Here is a 23,098-nt window from a genome sequence, read left to right as displayed (position 1 = left end):
AACAAAAGGTGTTAATAGCAACTTTATTGTTTCACCGGTGCAAAATCATGATACTGAATAAACTTGTGTAATGCATTTTCCCCTAAATTTACAGTAATGAAGGTTATACATATCTATATAGATTGCAATTTCTCTATTTTTTATACTATTTGGAACAAAATTATCTTGATAAATATGCCCTGTGCACAGTACTGGCCCTCACTGAATGTCACAGAGCCTTAATATGCAAAATATAACTTCTGTTTTTTTGAACATGGTACTTTAAAACTCTCCAAACATGCATTAATATATTCTAGTTTTAGGGAAAAATATTACACTTAGTCTTAACTCGCACTAAAAGAAAAGCACAAGCAGAATTTGACATACAATAATCCCAAAAATCTGATGCTCTGTAAAGATCAGACACAGTTTCAGCTGACAGTCTCTGCCAGTTTAGAGCTCTAGTGCTACAGAAGCAACAGTGAACAGACAGAAGAGAAATCAGAACTGAAGAGCCCTACCATGTCACATGGATTTCAAAGAAAGTTTCGGCCATGCTAACTGATGAAACCTGTAGTTGCTGGTCCAACCTTCCAAATTTGTTAGAGTACTCAACACAAGTGTTTGAAGTGCCAGACTGAACACATGAATGTTAACTTGACTTTTCTGAAAGGCACAACCTAGGATCCTATCTTAAAAAAAAAAATGGTATGTAAATGAAAACAGGTACAGTGAGTGTCTTTCTAAAGAACAAGACCTTCATAAATTGGCCCCTCAGATTCTGGTGATTCCCTCCTCAGACGCAAGTGCTCCAGTGTGTTGTGAAAGTGTTTGTTAATTTGTTCTGTTTCTTCAGTAGACTCAAGGTTTGGGAGATCTTCTCTGATCTTCTGTATAAGCTGATTCAAAACCTGAATTGTCACCTACACAACATAGAACAGAAGTCATCAACACCACACCTGTGTACAAGTGCACAGACACTAGTTTTAACAAGCTTGTCTTTAGGCTATCTGTATTTGGACAACCCTTCAAAATGCTGGTAAGACTGTACACAGACAAACTGCTGGGGACTGCCTTCTCTGTTCCTCACAGGACCCTTCCAACTTCAGAGGAAATGTGAAAAACTTGTCATTAGCCTGACAGATTTGTAACTATTCCAACGGCATTTCTCTCCAGTGTATTCAATACAAATTTAAAAAGCTTCACACAAATGGCACACCCAATCAGATTGCACATGCACTGCATGATAATTGTTTCCTACAAACACCAGTCAGATTTAAAGTTCTTTTTAGAGAACGAGTCATGACTGCCTACAGGCTGAAGTTCAGTACTACACAAAATGCACTGCAAGCTACTAGAATATCCAGAGGGTATTTTTATATCTGCCAAGTGCTTTGAAATTCAAAGCTTTATTTTCATCTCCATCAGATACAGCATCTCTTCTACTAGAGGATTCCTATACTGAGAAACCAGTTTCATTATTAGAAAGTCAGCAAATCCCTCAAATTTCTTTAGGAATTCTCTCAGAACTACATGGTATTCTTTAATACCCTGCTCTCAATCAATAATATCAGAGGAGACACTGGTGTCTACTTGACCAAGCAGTTTTTTCAAACTGCATAACTTTTTTTTTTACCTGCTAACAGAAAATGGATCAGATAACTATCTCAGATTATACTCACACACAATTTAAGATGAGTACATATGGTGTCATACCTATTTTGTGAAATTAAAGCTTACATCAACCTGGCAGTCAGCAGTGACCATGAACACCTGTAAAGAATTTTCTTTCCCTTATGTACACATTAAGTTAGGTACCTCTAAAGCTAGAATCTTACTACTTTTTCATCTAAGTTCCAGTAAGTTTTAATCTAAAATATTTCAGGTACACAAGTCTCACAATATTTAGATTCATAACTGAACTGCACCCATTTCCCCCCATTATGAGAAGAACAAAGTTTAGTAGCAACTGCAGTTTTACTAGCACATCAAGAGGCACAAGAACTTTTGCCTCTCATGAGACTACCGGGCAAGCTGAAGAGAATTTGTGGAGTAAGTGTGTATGAAGAGCTTAAAGAAATGCTCTTTAAAAAAGATGCAACAGAGAATGGATTTCCACTCACCGCCTCATTTTCCTTTTCATAAAAATAGATATATCTATTCAGAATTTCTATGAAAAGCTGGACTTGCAGAGAAGGGTCCATGCACTGATTTGCTATCTTCAGAGCCTTCTTTAGGCATTCCATCACTCTCTTTCCTCCATGAAGCTACAAGGAAAAAGACCAAAGTTACAAGAAACAAAAGAACCTAAGGAGCTCCAATATCTCCTCCCTTGGCGCACACAGCATTTCCTGGGGATCTGCCACAGAAACACAAAACCACACAAACTGCAGAGCAAGCTGTCACTGAAAGCCCACCCTGCCTGACTGCCACCAACATTAGATTTTGTTAAGTCTCACAGTAGCATGGAAGCCTTCAATTATGATAACAATTAACTCAATTTTGTAACATGTACCATAATGCATACTTCGAAAAATGTTTCACTGCTCTTTAAAATGACAACATCTTATGTGACAAGGCCTGGAGAACACAGATCTTTTTACCTTTACTTCAACAACTTGTATCTTTAATTTGGAAGTTTAGTACTTTGCATGCAAACTGAGCTAATGTAATAAACACAAGCAAAGTGCAGCCCAGTCAACTAGCCTTTAATTAGCTGACACGCAAAAGCTTGTCTGGTACTTCCACCCTTAAATTAGCATTTTCTCCATTTTTTTATTTATGCAGTTTACACTGCAGCACATTTTAGAAGTTTCATATATTAAGAGTAAATTCCAACCAAAGCTACTTCACTGATATATCTACTTTAGAAATGTCTACAGAAGGAAGGCACAACTTTTACTGAGGCAGGATCTGTCCCACTGCTGTTACTTTGCTCTTACTTCCTCTCCATTCTTGTCAGTGTTTCGGCCAGACCAGAACAGATGGGCACAAGTGCTCACAGCTCGGCACTGGTCTGGCTTCTTCAGGAGTTTGGAGGCTGCCAGGGCACACTGAGTCCTCAAAGGCTCGTGGTTCTCTTCACTGAAACACTTCATCCTCTCAAATGTCCCAATTATCAAGGTGATTGCAGCCAGCTGTGCTTTTGAGTCACTGATTTCATCTTCATATAGAGAGAAGGCCTAGACAAGGGAGAAAGCAAGACTCAATCAGAACACATCAGAAAAAAAAAAATCACACCTGCTACTGACACAGCAAGAAACTGTCCAGTTTGCATTTGTTAAAAGCTTCAGGCAGGAAAAATATCTTTAACGTAGAGTATAAAAATCAAGTAAATCCACAGACCAGAAAAGTCTTACAAGAAATAGTATTCAAGTGGTCATAGCAAATAAGTGTGATGCCACATTTAATCTGAAGATTGAGTTTTTCCTCATTTCAAGCACCTATTCAAACACAGAACTTCAGCAGCAGAAACAGGCCTTGAAGAAGATTTGGTTCTTTGAAAAACACAAAACAGCAGAGCAGAAGTTTATGGCAAGTCAGTGATGACAGTGAGTAAGAAAAGCACTTGCATTGCTGCTACATGGATGAAAAATCTTCAGAGAATAGACAAATCTTGAACTGCATCTCTAATGGAAAGTATATCATTGCAGTGCTGCTCTCATAGTCAGAACTGTGCTACAACAGCAACTGACACAATGCAGTGAGCAAACCCAGCTTATCAGCAACTCTGTTTAAAAACATGCATTTAGTAGCAGTATTAGAGGAAATATCAGGACAAAGCTACAACATGGATAACATGGAACACATTGGTTCTTTATGTGATGGGTAGGAGGGGAAGGTTTTTGCAACAAGTAAGGCTTAAGACCAAGCTACAAGTTCAATCAGATTTTCAGACTAGTTCATAATAGGTTCCAATACAAGGATTTTAATTGGCAAAGCCCAGCACAACAGTTGTGAACATTTCAGATTTTAGAAAACTTCCAAAGAGTGCTTGTGGTCAGGGCAATACCAGCTGGATATCAGGAGCTGGAGACAGAAGCAGTGAAGGAGCAATTTATGCTGAGAAACTACACTCCTCCAGTGAGCCAACTACACGAGCAGGAGGCAGCATTGCAACATACCACTGTTGTCAGACTGAGTATTCAAATCAGTAGCAATGGAGCTTAATTCCACAGCAGCCTGGGAAGCAAGAATGAAATGAGGAGTTTCTACCTAATAGCATTGGCTGTCCATCATTTCAGGTGTTTTAATCACACCAGATGGTTCAGTGCTCAGGAAACCTACCCAAATCAAATTAAAGGCAGCACAGGACACCAGCTCTAAGAGTTGGACACTCACCTGGGACATGAACTCATAGGCCACAGTTTCGTGATTCTCAAAGCCAATCTCCCCTGCAGCCAGTGCTCCCTGCAGGAAGAGCCGCAGAGGCAGCTCTGCCAGCTCTGCTTTGATCAGAGCACTGATGGTCTGATGGGCAAATGAGAAAATCTTCTGGCACTTCTTCTCCCATTTGTCATCCTAGACAAGAAGAACAAGAGAAGGCTTGAACAAGAGCATTGCTACAAGGAAATCTAAATTGTACTAAGATCTGTTAAGTGCTCCAGCCTGTTGCCTTCTGATGCCACTCCAATCACTCCAGAGCCCCAGCAGTACAGTGTTGGCTTCAGTGGCTCTGCACAAAGTATTTCTTTCATTTATAAAAATTTCAAACCAATTTTTCCTACCAGCTCATAGAAGCCTTTCCCAGAAGCCTACACTGAACTGCAGTTAGGACAGCTATGCTTAGCACATAACTGAGCAACAGCCTAATTAGCCAAGGGGAGAAAAATTCTGTTCAGTCCAGAACAATCAAAAGTGGAAGAGAATTTTAAAATCTTCATTTTGAAGAATATTTTAACAAACATTTAAACTTATTTCCCCACAATATAATATCCACAATAAAGGAAATATATATTTAAAGGCAACTATCTCAATCAGAAAGCATTTAAGAGCCAAAGTAAATCAGTCATTTTAATATACACTTTTACTACTATTGTATAAGTTAAAGCAAGTGCTTTTTTATAAGTTTAGAAACATTACAATAATGTAGAAATTGATGAATTTCAACATTCAGATTTAAATCAATTTCATGCCATCAGTTATGGTCTCCAGTAAAGGCACATGTCAGTCACTGGTTTTCTGCTTCATCACTTCTCAAGTACTAATTTACTATGACTTGATAAAAATCTTCATTAAATTAAAAAGCATTCAAACCTCAAAAAAAAAAAAAACCTACCTTGAGAAAAAACCCAAACAAAACTAGCCTTCTGTATCAAGTCTGAGCATAATTTACAGCCAGACAAAATGGATTTTTAAGAAAATAAAACCAAGCAAGCAGACAAGAGCAAGCTAGAGGTGCACTTACCACTTTGGAGTTCTCTTTGTAGCGAAAAGCGAGCTGGTAGGCAGCAAAGACCAAGGGTGGCAGCGTGAAACGAATGCGCTGGTTCCCCCCTGCCCCAAAGTGCTTCCGGGCAGTGTTGAGGATCTAGAACAGAAGCACTGTGAGCTCAGAGACTCCTTCACAGGAACAAGCACTCAAGGGAGGCTCAGTGCCCCACCCTCAATGTATTTATAGGTTAGATGTCCATTCTGGCTAATACACTTGGGACTGGGCTGCTTGAATTTGTATTTCATATCTCTTCCATACAGAATGCATAATTTGAAGTGAGATACTGTGAAAATCCTATAGCCTTGGATTTTTTCCTGCTGCTGCTGTATTGTAGAAAAATTTGATGCAGGCATTTGTGATGCTGTGGGAGCAATTAAGCATTATTACTAAAGGGTGCTAAGTAGCTCATAGAATTGTACCTAAAAGATAATGTGACAAGTCCTTTGATGGCATTTAAGGGTGGTCAATGTGATTAAAGCAAAGCACTGCTAGATGAGAGACTGACACTCAATCTTGGCAGAAATAGCTTCAACATCTATAGCTATGTAAATTCTTTTGGGGTAGAAACATCAATTTCCTTGGTGCCAGCATTCCTTTGAGGGAAGCTCTGCTCTCTATAAGAAAAACAAAAACAAAAAAAAAAAAAACCAAAACAAAAAACCCTTTTCCTTTACTCCAGCAATAAGATCCTGAAACACAACTGTCTCCAATTCCTGTAAAGTTATGCTTCTCCCCATTACACAAATTTCATTACACTTCAAGCAAGAATTTTTTACACCAGACCTTAAAGCCAAGCTAAATCAATGCTAGTGCATAGTTTGCACTCTATTCTGTTGCTCTGTTCTCACTGTTTATACAGTGTGATGTTGCTGCAACTTCAGGACAGTCAATCAATTTTATTTCAGGCAAAACTGTAACTTTGTGTTGCATTCTGGATCTCCACACTTTGGAGTAGTCCCTAAGCAGGCCTGACTCTGACATGAGCTAACTGTGCCATCTGCAGCAGCATTTAACTTCAGCACAGCTTCTGCCAGCTTCTCCAGTGGACCTGGCATAGACAGAATACCCCTGGCCCTCTACTCTAACACACACTTCTCAAGACAGTTTATCTGAGGTTTAAGTGATCTCCCTATTAACAACAGAACTACATTAAGCTGCCATATAAAAACTCAAACCATTACAAGCACCATAATGCACAAGTATCAAAGACATGTCAATTCTACTGTTACAGATGGACCAAGCAGAGCAAAATAATTTGGAACCAAGCAGCAGGACACTACACACTTCATCCTTACTGAAATTAAAATCCCTAGGGCCCAACATACTGAGCTGTATTTTCTGAGGTTCTTTGTAGTCTCTTGGTATTCAAACACACAAACAGCACAATACTCCAAACAGCACTTGTGATGTTTTCAATAGATGGTTACATGAAGTTGTCAGAACATTGAGCTCCACAAACTAATACAGATAGTTGCCACCTCATGGGATGAAAACTTTAAATCAACCAATGTTAAAGTCCTCATCTGCTTTTTACTGAATAAACAACATATCATTCTGCCACTAAAAGGTGTCATACATAATGTTCTGCACTGAGTTTGTGGTGCCAGAGCAGTGATGCCCCAGCTCCCAGCTTCACTCAAGTCTTGTACAGTCAATAATGCAAGAACTGTGACCATTCAGAGAGCACAGACATTGAGAAGCACCAGTCACCAACCAGGTACTGTTGGTCAGGGTCATCAGAACGCAGCAGATGAATAAATCTTCCCACAAGACTTTGCTCATCAGCAAAGTCCTCAGGGTCAGGATCTTCAGCAGGCTGATCTGGTTGATCCTGGATCAACGTGGATACCAAATTCATGATAGCATCAACCTGTTAAAGGCAATAGAAGCTTTGTTTAAATTACAGTAGTCCATAAGCATGAATTGCCAGCAACTGGGAACATCTTTACAGCCACTCATAGTAGTGATGCTTCAGACGTGTGTGCCTTACACCCTGAAGAAGGGTCCCTCTCAGCACAAGTGGGACAGGGCAGCACAGCAGTGCAGAGGAAATTCAGATTCAAAAGGTCTATGTAGCATTCTTTAGACAGCAGACCCAGTTTTAAAGGGATTCAAGGTCTTTGTTCACATCTAACAGATTAGTGTCTAGGTTGAGGTGTGGCAAATCAGAAGTAGCCTCTAGGATGAGGTTAGGTAAGATGTTCGAAGAACATTTAAGAACACAGAAGGAAGAATTACCAAGTGGGATAAAGCCTGTGCCAGGGGAGGCAGGAGCATGCAGGCTAGGAAACAAATCATGCCCTGCATGAAGTCACTAAGTGTGTTTTCAGGCCTTTGAACAGACATTTAAATACCTAGAATTTCAAGTTAACTGGTATCATACCTGCTCTTGAGACACAATTTCTGTGTTATAATCCAATACATTGCTAAGCACGTAACAACTCATGCTCTTCCTGGACTCGTAATCAAAGTATTCAAAGAGTGGGTGAAAATGTTTTAGTTTCAGAACTGTCAGGATATTGTTGTAAGTATCAACTGGGATTTTCAAAAGTCTAGTCAGCTCCTTTGAAACAGCACTGCTTGTTGCAATACTAAAAGAAAATATATGCAAAAAAACACAATTAATCAATGGTTCACACGTGTAGACAGGTTTAAAGTCTGCTTCAGAGTATCAATTCTGAGTTACACAACAACCACTGAGCAACTTGGTGCTAGGGAGAAAGGAAACAAGTATCAAAATAAGTCAGAGCTTGCTCTTTGGGACATGCAGTAACAAATTCATGTTTTAAGCTGCTGCCAGCAGAAGCAGAGTGCGGCTGCAAATGCAGCAATAGCAGAACTCTAGGGTGCTGTAAGGGATGCCTACAAAATGCACACACATTGTGTGGCTGTGCAGCACAACTTAGGCACAGGGGTACAAGTCCTGGTTAGTCAGGAGCTTATCAGGGCTGCTGCAGCTCAGTCCAAAAGCAGTGACCTTATATATCCAGAGCACAGCTCTGCTATCTCACCAAACGTGGTGAAATGTAGAAGGCCTGATTTTAGGGTATTAATTGCCATGCCAAAGAAAATGCAAGCAACACTTACTGTTCCAGATTAAGTTTGTTGAATATTTCCACAGTAGTCTCTAAGACCTTGTCAACATAGTCCACACGGTCTGGGTAGCATTTCATAGCCAGGTTAATGAGAGAAACTTGCAAAGACACCACATCCTCTGAGGGCATATCCTGCCGAGACTGAAATTAAACACAGCACCAAGTTGATACTAAAGCACAGAACTTTGAAAGAAATCACCCCCAAAACTGCATGCAGGGATACCCAACATACCTGTATAACAGTAGCAACCTGCTGTGAAAAGATATCAAAGAGTTTGATATCTGCTGGAATACCAGGTCCATCCTCACGATGTGCAAATAAAGCTAACCTGGTGACAGAGCAAGGAAAGCAGCTTGGTCAGGAAAGCTTTTCCACTCCTCAAATACAAAAAAAAGAGGACTGGCAGAAAAAGCAAGTCCTTTAGGTATATTTGGAAGCTCTATTACAAGCTAAAAGGAAATTAATGGAAGTCAGAAGCCTTATGAGTAACTGACCCTGGTAACTATCAGTCCTGTAAGAGTGCTGACAGAAAAGGCAAGGTGAAGAAGAAAGAGGACATTTCATGATTTATGTTCTTCAGCTAGAAGCAAGTGCTCTTTTTTCCAGCAGATAAAGAGGTACAAAATAGGCTGATGGAAGAGCAAATATCATTTACTCATTCAGTGATATTACTGAAATAAGATACTCAATAACATCCACCACAAAACAGCCTCCAAAAAAAAAAAACACAGAAGGAAGATGCCGACTTAACAATTCTTTGTCACTAAAGACTAACCAACATATTTAAAACTTGCACTATTTGCAGAGAACAAAATACAAAGTGAACTTAAGAATGGAGAAGTGAAGAATATTTTTTGTGGGGGGAGGGGAGTAGGAGCAAGAAACTGTCATCTAGAAAGCATTCAGAAGATGGTGAGAGTTAATTTTAAGAGGAGAAAATCATGCCAATCACCATTTCTGCAAAAATGAGATACAGGATAGAAAGCATCACTATCAGAAGACTAACACCTTACCAGAGTTGCAGCTTAAGAAGCTCAGCACTGCTATCTTGACTTTCTAATTATTGACATTATTCTACTCTGAATTAGGAAAAGAACTACAAAAATATTTAGGGAAAGGGATTGCATTAAATTTTTTAAAGTTCTTTCAAGAGGGTTTCTCAATTTTGATTCTGAATGAACTCTGGATCTGAAATAAAGAGACACATAAGAAAAGCCTGGGAGGCCAAAAAAACTTCTCTGCCAGGAAAAATAAGACATTGAACTATTCTTATATTAGATTAGGGTGGTTAGAAGCAGACTTTCTAAAGCCAGGAACAATCACTGCCTTTTTTTAGAGGCACAAGGCAGCTTTCCTTGGCAACAGCTCAGTGCAAAGCCAGCAATGGTACAAGGTATGAACAAGCTGCAGGCAGATGGCAGCGTAATTAAAAGTCATGAATGGCTTAGTAAGGCAACAAAGATCCCAAAGCAGCAAGACTATTTGCAGAGATTCCTTTAGCAGGAAAGCCCCACAGGAATAAGTATAAAATTTTCACAAGCTTTTTCAGCAGTCACTGATGTTCAGGTTCAATTACTCAATGCCAGCTGAAACAGAGATGAGAAATGCCAAGAGGCACAACCCATACAGGGCAGCTTCACATCTTAACCACACAATACTGAAGCTCCTGGCCACTACACAATACCAGCTCCAACACAGACATCGTCCCTACACACATGAATTCCAAGGACAGATCCACTCATACGCTCCTATGCTGGCAGTAACATTACAGTCAAAATCTCAAAGACCATCCAGTAAAACCAAAGTCTTGAACATATAAACCTGACATAACCTGGAGAAAACAAACTACAGACTCTGTAAGTAAAAAATTCAAGATCCTAAGTTATACCAGTCATGCCCAACACACACAAGTCTTCTCCAAGAATGAGAGAGGACACAGTTAATCCTACCCAATGCTGAATTCCAGGGGGACCCAAGACCCCTGTGGTAACTGAAGTCCATTCATTGGTACATGGATCAGATGTCTGGATGCAACTGTAAAGGATTTCCAGGGCCTGACACAAGCCATGTAAGTGCCCTTCCTTTCTGCAGTAAGGAAGTGCAGATGCTTACTGAAAATCTGTGTTTCCTTTCAGGATACAAATTAAAACTTCAGTTTGACCTTAAAGGTATTTTCCAACCTAAAGGATTCTATGATTTCTCCCCCATATCTGAACTCAGTGCAAGCATTTTTAAGCAGTACCTCCACATGAAAAAACATGCTTTTGGGAGAACAGTAAAGATGCTATGGCATCTTTAAAAGCTAAGAACTAAGGTAGTTCTGCTCTGTTCTGAAAAGGCATTGTTATATTCTCTGATGCTTTAGCCTTTAGGATCTTCAAGTTTTCAAAAGATACCTATGAGTGATATGGTTGTCAAAGCAGGGCACTGCTGTCACTTCAGTTCTGAACCATGAAACTGCTCAATACTAAATGAGCCTGGCTTAATCTGTTTATAAGTTTTAATCAGTTCATAAAGCAGGTTTCATTGGAAGCTGTAAAAGCAGAGCCCAGAGAGTAGAAGCGACAGAAATAATATTCTTCACAGCTTTAATTACAGCTGGTAGAAAGACATGGAAACAGTAAAGTAGTATCAGAAATTAAACATTTTCAAATGACAGAACAACTTCATCTGCTTGTGCACAACACAAACTTAATTTTCAGTCAAGTTCCACCCCCTTGGTCACTCACCTGTCAATTAAAGCAATAATTATATTTTTCACATTCACATTTTGGTGCAGCTCAGCACAGGCTCTGAGAAATGGGTTCAGGGTTTGGAGGTGAAATTCATCTGGGAAAACCTGAAGTTTTAGATCAATAGTCATCAAGTTATAAACTGAATTTGCCCATTGTAACACAGAAGAAAAATGCAACAGAATAATTCTAAAGTAGATAGCCACATAGTAAATACACTCTGGCCTATGAAGATGACCTTGACTGGGTAAATGCATGAAGCAAGAGGTATAAGACAAATGGGTAACTCGTGGGCCCACCTCTCTATTACAACTCATAACATAGACACTGCTGTTCAGATGCTTACAAGCTACTGCAACAGAAGAAGCACAAAATGGATCCATCTCCACTCTGCCCATCTGGTAAAAAACACAGGACAAGCCACTAGGTAGGACAAGTCCCAGTGATAAAAGTTCTCCAGTCCTTGAGAAAGATGCTTGAATCTAAGTGTACAGAAAGTGTCCCTGTGTCCCATCACTGCAATTGAACTTAGGCAGCTCACCTGTATGATGCACTCCATGAGGTACTCCTGAGCTAAAGCATCTCTACAGTTCACAACTTGCTCCAGTATTCCAGGCAGAACAATCTGGAATAGGGGGGAAAAGGTCTTGCAGTGATTTTACAATTACCTTGTAAGTTTATATTCACACATGCATTTAAACCAAGCAGAACAGAATTTCTAACAGTTCTCAGCTGATCCTCCACATTAAAGCTTTCTGATAAAATGTCCCATTTTTCTGCATTTCCACCCTTCAGAGGAAAAAAAAAAAAACAAATCTACTGATCTCAGAAGGCTATCCCTTTCATACATTATGCAAGCTTTGATTTCATATGTCAGTGCTACTGACTTTGCTGGCACATACCCAGGGTCTCAGCAGCACCACTCAAAGCAGTTTTCAGCAGCTGTACTGTAAAACTTACAAGGGACTTCTAAATAATACATTTCCTTCACTGTCATTTCACACAGTAGCAGTTCTCTTGAATGCTTTGGGATGCACAGCCTCACAACTTGTGAAGTCTATCCCATAACACAGGATGTGTACACATCCCTTAGACCAACTCATTATTCTACAAGGAAAACAGAAATCAGAAAGGAAAGGTTTAGAATTTTTTGTCACTGTTACAGGCAGACTTACAGAGTGTGTGTGAATCATGCCCTTGGCCTGAGAACACACTATACCAGTATTAACAACTTTCCCTCAGGTGAAGGGTTTGAGAAGCACTGGGATTACTGAACTTTTAGCAAAGCTGTAACACTTCCAGCTGCCCATCTGGAAACCCCAACTAGTTTAGCTTGGAGAACACTGGCAGAAGTCAGAAAGAATGGACAGACACCCACCTGCTTGTATCGCTCCACATTAACCCCCTCCAGCTGACTGAGGCGAACCAGGTTGGTCCCCACAAGGATCCTCAGCTCCTGCCTCTCCCGCTCCCTCTTCTCTCTGTCCCGACTGTGGCCCTGGTGTTGCATCCGCACCCACAGCTTGTTCATCTCAGCAAAGTTCAGCAGCACAAAATCCATTGAGTCACTGATGTCTCCAGTGGTTTCTTCACTGCAATTGATAAGAGGTTAAGAACAGAAAAGCTTGTCAGAGCCACTGGTGAACATACAAGTTTTAAGAAAGTTAGAGGGTGTGGAAGTGGGGGATGAGATTTCTAGGTTCATAAGGAAAGTTCATATCCTCACTTGAGAGGAACTTTAGTGCTAGAAGGGAATTCTTAATGGACAAAACACCTGTCAAGTCTGTGGAATTCTAGCATATCTACTCCTCGCAAATCTGAAGTCAGTCACAAAGAAGATTTAAATAAGGTATATTAAAAGTAATTTTATAAATGTATAGTCCATCCTTCTTACTCTGCTTGCTCGCCTTCATCTGGTAAGATATTCCTGGTACACTGCAGGAGATAGTTTCTAAGAAAGAGGCCTCTAAGAGGATGTTGCACTCCGCGACACATCTCCACCAGGTCTTTCAAAATATCTTTCCTGGACTGTGGAAATGACTTGACATAGACAACACCTACTGTTATCAGCAGATACCTGCAAAAGGCACAAACAATAAGTCATAAAGTAACAACATCACACTTAAAGGCAATAGTTCCTTTTGTCCATTATGGCAGGATTACCAAAGCACAAAAAAAGCAATAAAATTATCACCTGGGTCCCATAATTTTGGGTATTTAGTCAGCCTTCAATTCCTATTCCCCTCTGCTACAGAGCATAGGAACTTTCAACAGCCACTAGATCTCATTACAATGCTTGATCCACTGAATGTAAATGCTTACAAGGTTCTGAATGCTCTCAGACCAGCTCATTTACACTACCAGATCCCACTAAGCTGGAAAAAGAGCTCTGACACATATAGACAACCATAGTAACCTATGATGGGGAAGCAGTTAAGCCTCTCTCATACTGTAGTCTAGCAGGATAGGAATGTACTGGCTTTGCGCTCATTCCCTCAGCACCTCTGCATCAGGTAACAGGCAGCAGGAATATGTAAGATACAGAAGACTGCTGCTCCAGTATATTTGGACTCCCCTTCAGCTTAGAAGAAAAAAATTACAATACTCAGAACCTACTGATATTTGGTTTAGAGGCCTCACCCCTCCCTGCCTGCTCCTCTGCACAGGACTTCCATGAAAGCACCACAAGTTTCATCAGAGAGAATCAAAGTTTACAAGTAGGCAGGAAGACAACTCTGATGGTTACACACATAGGTGAAGACACTGTGATAGCCATCAGCCAAACTCCAGAAATTGCATGAGGATGCAGCCTGGTGTGTCCAGAGCCTCTTCCTGGCATGAAGATAACATCGAACTTGAGTACAAGCAAAACCTAAATCCCAAAACTGATTATGTCAAAGATGTACTGCAGCCAAACAGTCACACATTTATATATAAGCCTCACAGGCCTGCAAGTATCATTTCTGGCAAGTTATCACTTTGCCAAAAAAACTATTCAGAAACACAGACTCTAAAAGTGAAGCTACAAACTTTCAGCTTTCTTCTCACACTTCTTATTCTCTAAAAAGGAAGAAGATTATGAAGCAAGTACTGTGTGGGAAAAGGGAAGACCTAGACCCTCAAGTAAGAGAAACAGTTAATAAATGCACAGTCAATCTCCCTGATCAGAGTGTGGAACTTGGTTATCTTCCACTGACCAGCTCTTTATCCAAAAGCCAATTTCATTCCAAGATTAAAGTGTTTCCATCTTGGTCATGCGCAAAATTAACACACTGACAGAAAGAACTGACCTTCTGCACCTGCACTCTCAGAAGTTTCACAGTAATCCACACCAGATAGGCAGAAATACTACTGACCATTGTAAACTGATTGAAAAGCCAATCACTGTCTGAACCCAGAGCTGGACAACTATTCAGCAGTTTAAAAAAGAAAAAGCAAACAAACATATACACACTTACAGTCTTGGAATGATATTTCCAGCATACTGTACTAGCTCATAAAGGTCTGCCACTTTCCTGCCTTTGGCAAATTCATCTGTCAGGTAGACTTCCAAGTAGTGTAGTTCATCAGAAATTGCCATGTCTTTTTTTCACAGTTAAGGATTTTAAGTTAGAATGTCTATAATGCATTTTCATAGTAACTTGCTCATTCCCACCTAGGAAGAAAGATGCTGTACCAAATACAAACATGCCCAAGCAGGCAGTACTTCTGAACAGTATATACACATCATTGAATACTGAGGAGAAAAGTGCTAACAAATATCTGACACAAAATACCATTGTACCAAAAACAGCAGATGAACATCCCTTTACAAATACATTTCAACTATTAGTTTCCTCCTGAAAGGATACAGAGCTCATAATAGCTCTTTGGAGATAACATAGAAGTGCGCAGCTCCCCAAGCATGTTGGAAGCATGTTTCAGAGCATCCATGAGCTTGTTCTTGTCCTTCAGAGGAAGGAAGAAAAGTCTGTTAGAAATGACACTAGGCAACTGCAGGATCTTTTATCTATTAAAAAAAACCTCAAGTGGTTTAATATCTAGCTTTTACTACACCCATGCTAAGTGAACACTTTACCTGAGGTAATAAGAAGATGCATCTGAAGACAGAGCTACAAAAATGAATCGCAATATTAATGGTAGAAAAATCTAAAATCATTCTACTTATGCAGCAATCTCCACCCAACACTCATATTCTTTTCAGCAAGCAAAATTTAACAGATTCCTTTTCTCCAAATCTGCTCTGTTATTTTGTTCAGATCTCCCACAAACCTCTAGGAGACAGACAATATACACTTGCCATCATCACTTTCTCCTCCTTTTCACACACAAAAAATACCTCAGTGAAAGCCACCCCTCACTAGTCTGCATCTAAATTACACTTCTGGTGCATTTAATCACCTGCCATCACAGGATACAACCACAAACCTCTAATCTACCACTTAGACAGACTTAAGCAACCCATCATAAGCAGTAGCAGGAAGTTTTGAGGGAGTACAAAAAGTATTGCTAGTGTGATCCACTTAGTGTATTTATACTGCCACTTAATCACAGATAGCAGTGAAAAGCACAGCTGCAGCTACTTAAGGATTTCCAAAGCATTCCACTGAGCACAAAACTGCAAAAGGTGTTACACTTCTTGCTACTGTCATTTGGCTGCAAACAAAGTTAGCTTGGCTAACCACATGAAAGCATATGGGAATATTTAAGTTTTCATTGCAACTTTAAGCAGTTTCTCCAAATAAAAGCTGAGGCTTCTCAAACCCAAGAAAGCTATGTGTGATTACATAATCTGCCTGAATTGGCTACAATTCCCAGATAAAATTCTCAGCACAACACCAACCCCGTGGTGCCTTCCAGTCACAGAAGAATTCACACGTCTGTCTACAGTTAATCACTACGAAATTGATCCTATGCAGCAGGTCATCAGCACCCTCTCAGCCTGACAGTCACACCAAGAAAAGGCTACATAAAAAAAACCAACAGAATGGTGGACATAAATAATCTCATAATAAAGTTCATCTTAGGTTTATCTAAATGGAAGCATGTAAATTATAAAAGGTACATCTTTAACTTATCTTGTTAAATACTGGAGCAAAATCAGGAAGACATATTCAAAGAATACCCAAGGCTCACTCCCAATGAGCAACTGCCTCTTTTATTGGCAAAACCTCTGACACAAAGATACATAAAGGGTTAATTTTCCTCACAGCACTAGAGATTGGTATTGATTTACTGTTTTATTCCTAGCAGACAAGAAGCTTCACTGCATTTTAAAGCCACATTCTTACCAAGCATCTCTTCATCTGGAATGACTGCACCTTCACAGCCTGAATGGCTTCATCCAAGAGTTTTTCCTGTTCATCCTGAGGAGATTGCTGTGTTGTTGGCTGGAGGAAAAAGAAACCAAACAAAACAGATTTTGATTATTATTATGAAGCCATTTATGACTTGTCTAAAACTGGATTCCCATACTTTAGAATGCACTGCAAGTGACACTGCAGTGTGACCACTCAAGGTTGTCAGAAATAGTTGTGCAACATGTGATGGAGAAGGTTCATGTGCCCTACAAAAACCTTGGGGAGGTTACAGGTAGCCTGTGAGCACCACTGCTTCTTGGACAGCAAAGCCGTGGGGGCAAAGCAGGGCCAACCTTTCCTTTCCAACAAGAAAGAGGTCAAGAATCCAGTGCAAGTATCTGGGAAGAAAAGCTCCAAGAGAATGCAGACATGACTGTGCTGAGAGGAAGCACTGTTGTTACTCCTGTCCACACAGCTTCAAAGCAGTGCCCAGACCACACACTGCAACTGCACAGATGCCTTCTGTGCTCACAAGTCACAAGTTCTCAATTGCTATCTGAGCCACACCATTCCATTCAGGACGAGTTTTAGATAAGCAAAGGATAAAGTACAGTGAGTGCATTCCAGAAGGTAGAAGCTACTTGCAGATTGGATCAGAAAGCTGAAGAGAAACAACAACTTTTCATGTGTCCTTGTCTCAGTCATATTGTCAGAGTGACTCTCCTGCTTCCCCTCTGAGAGGCACACTGTACACCTTCAACTGAAACTTTCACTATCTTTTGACTTTCTAAGGGTCATACTGCATCTTCTTAAATACTAAATAAATCCATTGCTTGCATCCTTATATTTTCCCTCAATCCAGCTCTAACAGGCCTTCTCCTACTAAGGCTGCTTCTCTTCCTCTACCAGAATAATGAGATCAGTTTCTACAAACATCTTTAAGTTATTTGCTAAGATGTCCAAATTTACATAGCTCAGAACCCCTACTGTTGTCCCCACCTACATCCAGCCTTCCTCCTAAGGCTTTACAAGGAAACACTGCCATCCACCTCTTGTTCAGGATCAGCCTTCAACACTTCATCTGAGCATCTCCACTTCTCTCAATCTCGCAGTTTGTTCTCAGATGGCCCCTCCGAAATACTGCTGGGGACAAAAGCACTGACGCGTTATCTCAGCTGTATCTTCTCCAGTCTTGAAAAATACCAAGCACATAGTAATTTGCACAGCAGGTTCTCTGAGCCTTCAGCTTCAGTCAATTCTCAGCTATTTATACTTGTTCCCTTCATCCACTGTGCTCAGAAGGTTCCTGGTCTCCTCCTTTTAACAGCATTTCAGAAACAAGCTGGAACATCACGAATTATATCACTCTAATAATGTTTTTCAAAACTATCCAGTACTAACTCCCCACATGTTCCATGTGTGGATTCCCCAGAAGTATCTGTTGAGGACTGAGACTAAGATTGAGGCCTTCATTAAAATAGAGAAGTTTACCACCAATTTAATGGTGATAGAGCATTTCACACCCCTGTTATTTGCCATGTTTATCTGGATTCTTGTTCAGCAGTTGGAATCTCCCCACTATCCTTTTCCACATAGAGAAAACAGAGGAATGCTCTGCAATACTGTTCTTGCCCTGATCACACCCTAATAAAACTCTGCTCTTGAAGCTTCTCAATCACCCAGTTGGACAAAACTAAGGATGATCGGATCCAACACTGGTAACAAACCTGCTTCAAGGACATTTGAGAAAAAAGATTCCTTCCAACCAACACTTGTGTGACTGTGTGCCTCAGTAACATTCCAATTATGCACAATAAGTGCATATTTAGTCAACAGAAAAAGCCATTTCTGCTAATTAGAGTGACTGCACCTCTTACAAAGCTCTCTCTATATATAATTAATCAATGTGCATCCAGGTCTTGCAAAAATTATTTAAGCATAAGGAAAAAGCAGCCACCATGGGTAGATGATCCTATTTCCCAGGTAACTCAATAGCTACAAACCCTTAAACAACCTCAAACTGTGAAACAAGTATGTTCTGCCAGCAAAAGTTTGCTGTAATTGCTAAGCTTTAATTATTCAATGGCAGATCAGACTTTTAAGGAACATAAAATGACAGTGCAGGGACTAGTGTGCAGTAATCAATATCAGAACATCACATAACAGACTTGCTGAAATATGTCTGTGCCAGAATGTTGGTTACACTCCACAGTCTCCCGAATCCATACCAGTACTTTAGAGAAAATAAATCACTTCTGAGCTGGATGCCATATGCTCTGACCACATCAAATCTCTATTAAAGCACAGCTAGGAACAATGCAGCCATGCTAACATCAAACACAACTTCCTAAGCCCCCCCTGTCCTGATGGGCATTAAGTTTACACAGCTACGAGTCCTGCTCTTCCATCCCCAGCTGTTCACGGGGCCAGACAGTGCTGGGAGAGCAGTTTAGGCAGTAAACCATCAAAAAAAGCCCTAAGATAAGCTCAATTGATTAACAGATTTCCATTCACCTGGTTCAGCCTAAAGCCACATGAAACACTGCAAGCAGGGCTGTGAAAAGTCTTTTTGACAGCAACACCAAGCCAAAGCATTCCTGAAATATTCACATATTTGCTATAACCCTAAGAAGTATTTGGCTTTGGTTTCTTGACTTTTGGTGTGCAAACACGTTGCCTATAGAATCATGGCTACAACAAGTTCAGGACTCTACTTTTCATGACACCAGCATACAACAGGAGCAGTTTTGTCATTTGAGGGGTTGTTTGTAGCAGCTTTACTTCTATAGGAATAGAAAACATCTTAACACAGCACTAGTGAACAAGTTCCAACTCTTACTTTTCAAAGTCTGAATACCTATCAGTTTACCCTTCTCTTCAAACTTCAGAAGGCAAGACACTTTCAGCTTTAGAACTGCAGGGGTTCCCAAACATAACCTGGTTATTATCAAGTGATACACAACATCACATCCAGACACACATATCCTACTAACACCCAGCCTGAAGTTTGAGGCTATGGTGACAAAAGGCAAATGAAGGAAAGAGAACATAGAGCAAAAACCTACCACTGACATCCAGCAGAGCACACACACTGAAGCAGAACACAGTTCTATCAGATTCCATGTTGAATAAAGCTGTTTATGGTCTGTATCTTACACTTAAATTACCAACTTAGTAACATAAGATGGTATTTTCAAATATCATTTTATCAAGAAAGCAACTTGGTGGCTTAGGCCCATCTACAAAAACAATCTTGAACATCAGCTTTTGAAGTGGAACATGCTTTGACCCTGGGCAAAAGCAGCAGTACAGAACATCCTGCCTTGTCAATTCTGTGTACAATAAGGTACAAACCCCTGCCTGAGCACAAGAGAAGCAATTTATAGGAATTATGCAACTATTTAGACTTCAGAAATGTCTGAGCTATACCCACACTAGATATACTGCAAATGCTGTCAAAAAAAGTACAGTTGATGTGAAGAGTTTTGCTTCACTCATTTTTTCCTCTGAAGCAAGGAGGAAGCAAGTGAGCAGTGGAGAAGGGACAGGGAATTGCCTCCCCCAGCTGCACCAGCAGTTTCTGCACAAGAGACAAAAGCTTTTTACTGGCTTTGAACACAGGGCCAGCAAAAGTTGACATGCAAGTTATGGAAGTCAAAACTCACAGCACATTAATTTGGAGAGGGGGGGGGGAGGTGAGAAAAGCCAACTTTTGGAGTGGGGCTTTTTTGTGTACTTTTTTGCTCCTTTCAGATTCTGTTTCTTTACTTTTTTAAAATAAAGGCTAGTAAAGTAAACTGTAAGTTCCCTTGGAAAAAAAAAATCTTTTAAACCCAAAACAGCTTGAAACCAGCTGACCAGAACAGTTAATACAAGTTATCCTGCAGATAACAATTAGGGAAGTTCATTACTGCAGCAGCAAACATTACTCTGGATCATGCCTATCCTCATAGCAGCAATTACTCCTGAACACACAAACCGAACATTGCACCTATTGTGTAAGATTTACTCATGCTCTAGCACTCAGTTCCATGAGATTCATTTTTAGTTCCGTATTTGACACTGAGCTGCACCCTAGAGAAGGCCCAAAAATAATAACCAATGTGCTAACTTATTTAATTTAAAAATGTGGTACCTTGGAGTACTCCAGAATGACACAGTACTGAAAGACAGCAGAGTTCAAGGGAGCTTGTCAAGCCTAAAAGCTCATGTTCTGACACACAGGTGCCTTAAGCTGAGTATAAATAATAATGAGTAAAAAATTTTGCTTCCATTCCATTCTAAAGTGTCTTTTCATCTAATCTCCAAAAATCCTTTTCTTTTGTTAACTGATGTGCTTACAGCCTGCTCCACATGGCACTTCCTTCTGTTTGCTCACACGCCTGTACTGAATACCACAACAAATGACATTTACCCAGGGAGGTTTTCCTGCCTCCTCCCAGTTGGATGTTACTAGGACTACCTGCCAACACATCACTGCTGAGACATTTCAAATTACTGCTGCCCAAGAGAGATGATGGGTGAGCTACAGCAGCAGATCAGGACACTGCCAGCCTACAGCTGAAGCCTGGGTGCACAGGGCACTGCTGGGTAACATATTGAGGGAATTACCAAAAAAAACCAAAAACCATAAGCATTCAATACCATACAGGAAGCATTTCTCTGCAACACTGTAGGCTGTAGAACTTCTAATACATCTTGCAGTATAGGAGCTCAGAGATAGACCAGAGAGATTAAAGCACTTTTCACGTGTTGAAACTGGTACTTACTGCTACAGGAAGCCACAGGACACTATTAAGTATTAAAGAGATGGACTTTTTATTCAGTGTATGATCAAAAGCAGCCAGAACTCTCTTAAAACAAGTCATGTTAAAGGTACTTAAGCATTCAGCTTCAAGGTTTAAACCAAGCTCAGCCACAGGAAATCACAGAGAGCCTAATTTGGTAGAGGGAATTATCCCATGCTTAACACCTGTGATTATTCCATGTTCAACACCTGTAACTTTATTTTTTCTGAATCACCTGACAACAGCTATTCTTAGAAAGAAGCCATGAGACCAGACAAGTGTCTGGCCAGTTCCCATGGAAATGACAGGCAGAGAAAAGTAGTTTCATTGCTGAATTAATGACTACCACAAAATATTTGTGTGGGGGACAGTCAACAGGACAGAGACTGGTGGCTACATAGATTTAGCATTTCTCATCAGCCAATTCAGTATTTAACATTCCTCTTTCCAGTAACACTACAGGTTTTGCCTGGCCCCAAAGATACAGAGATCAACATACACACAACTTTAAAAGGTAAATCTGTTCCAAAAGCCTAAGACCTGAGCAACCCATTCTTTATAAAACATTCAGTTATTTTCTGCCTCACTATCCATACAATGCTGGTGGTGTTTACATGCCACACTTAGGCTAATTACAGCAAGTGCTGCTTAAAATTTTATTGAATATTGCATGCCACTGAAGGCACATTAAAGATATTTGTGTTTCATTAGGAAACTTGATCGTCCCCTTATTTTCATTGAGGACTGAAAAGTATTTCTCAGTATCTACTACCTCCACGTGGAAATTTCAGGTTTTACAGAATGAATGAAGTTGGAAAGATCGAGTCCAGCTGTGGCCTAATACTACCTTGTCAACCTGCCCAAGGCACTCAGTGCCATGTCCAGTCTGTCCTTAAACACGTCCAGGCACCGCGACTCCACCGCCTCCGTGGGCAGTCCATTCCAATGTCTGATCACCCGTTTTGTCAATCAATTCCTCCAAATGACCAATCTGAACCTCCTCCAGCACACCTTAAGGCTGTGCCCTCTTGTCCTATTGCTAAGTGCCTGGGAGAAGAGGCTGACCCTCACCCCGCTGCCTCCCTGCCTGACAAACACCAACATTTGCGGCAAGGTGCGCTAACGAGCTGCGCCCACCAATGCACAACCACCTCTGCCGCCCGAAAAGAAAGGAAGTTTACTCGGGAAGCCCACGACAGCAATCTTGGAGGGTCAGGAGGGACCGGAGCGCAGGATGCAAGGCGGACAACCTCGGCACAGGTGCTCAGAACCGGCAATGACACCAGCCCGGGTTTAACACAGGGGCAGCACGGCAAGAGAGCGGAACTGACCCCTGGCACGGCCGCAATTCCCCACTAAAAACACCACCTACCCCCGCGCCCCCGAGAGCAAGCGGGCTGAGCCCGGCCAGGCGGTGACCGGCGCAGGCCGCGGGCAGCGTTACCGCCGGCACGGCGGGCCCGGCCCGCACCTCAGCCCCGCCCGGGCCGGACCGTGCGGCCTCCGCGCCCGCCGCAGCCCCGCACCGGGCCGGGCCCGCCGCGCCGCCGGCCCAGCGCGGCCGCTCGAGGCGCTGCCCCGGGCCCGGGCCGGCCCGTCCCGCGGCCGCCGGACCCTCCGTCCGCCGCAGCCCCGCCCGTGGCAGCGGCTCCCCGGCCCCGCGGCCCCGGCCGCTGCCCCTCACCATGGTCGCGCCGCCGCCGCCCCCGCCAGCGCCGCCCCGTCATGTGACTGCGCCGCGCGCACCGCCCCGCCCCGCCGCCGCGCGCC

At 41.4% G+C, this 23,098-nt stretch overlaps 1 protein-coding gene across 1 annotated transcript; it reads right to left on the bottom strand.

Annotated features, from left to right (window-relative positions):
- Positions 1–9: 9 nt before the first annotated feature.
- On the bottom strand, positions 10–23,091 carry VPS35 (VPS35 retromer complex component). The gene is made up of 17 exons (XM_056500456.1): positions 23,013–23,091; positions 16,533–16,631; positions 15,093–15,189; positions 14,700–14,823; positions 13,136–13,318; positions 12,620–12,833; positions 11,783–11,866; positions 11,239–11,348; positions 8,741–8,837; positions 8,501–8,649; positions 7,797–8,004; positions 7,128–7,283; positions 5,387–5,509; positions 4,321–4,500; positions 2,922–3,161; positions 2,103–2,246; positions 10–902 (listed from the first exon to the last, which is right to left on the bottom strand). The coding sequence occupies exons 1-17, from the start codon at positions 23,013–23,015 to the stop codon at positions 723–725; spliced, it is 2,391 nt and encodes a 796-aa protein (XP_056356431.1). The 5' UTR covers positions 23,016–23,091; the 3' UTR covers positions 10–722.
- Positions 23,092–23,098: the final 7 nt, after the last annotated feature.

This window comes from Oenanthe melanoleuca, chromosome 11 (assembly GCF_029582105.1).
Source record: "Oenanthe melanoleuca isolate GR-GAL-2019-014 chromosome 11, OMel1.0, whole genome shotgun sequence".
Lineage (NCBI taxonomy): Eukaryota > Metazoa > Chordata > Aves > Passeriformes > Muscicapidae > Oenanthe > Oenanthe melanoleuca.
Note: the sequence above shows the minus strand (reverse complement) of the source record. Positions and strands in the feature narration are given on the sequence as shown.

Bases quoted from the DNA above. Each gene is read 5' to 3' on its own strand.
- VPS35 (XM_056500456.1), bottom strand. The intron at 13,319-14,699 runs GTAAGTGTGTAT...TGCCTTTTGCAG, and splicing joins GGAAATATCATTCCAAGACT to GTATCTGCTGATAACAGTAG. The intron at 7,284-7,796 runs GTATGATACCAG...TGCCTTTAACAG, and splicing joins AAATTGTGTCTCAAGAGCAG to GTTGATGCTATCATGAATTT.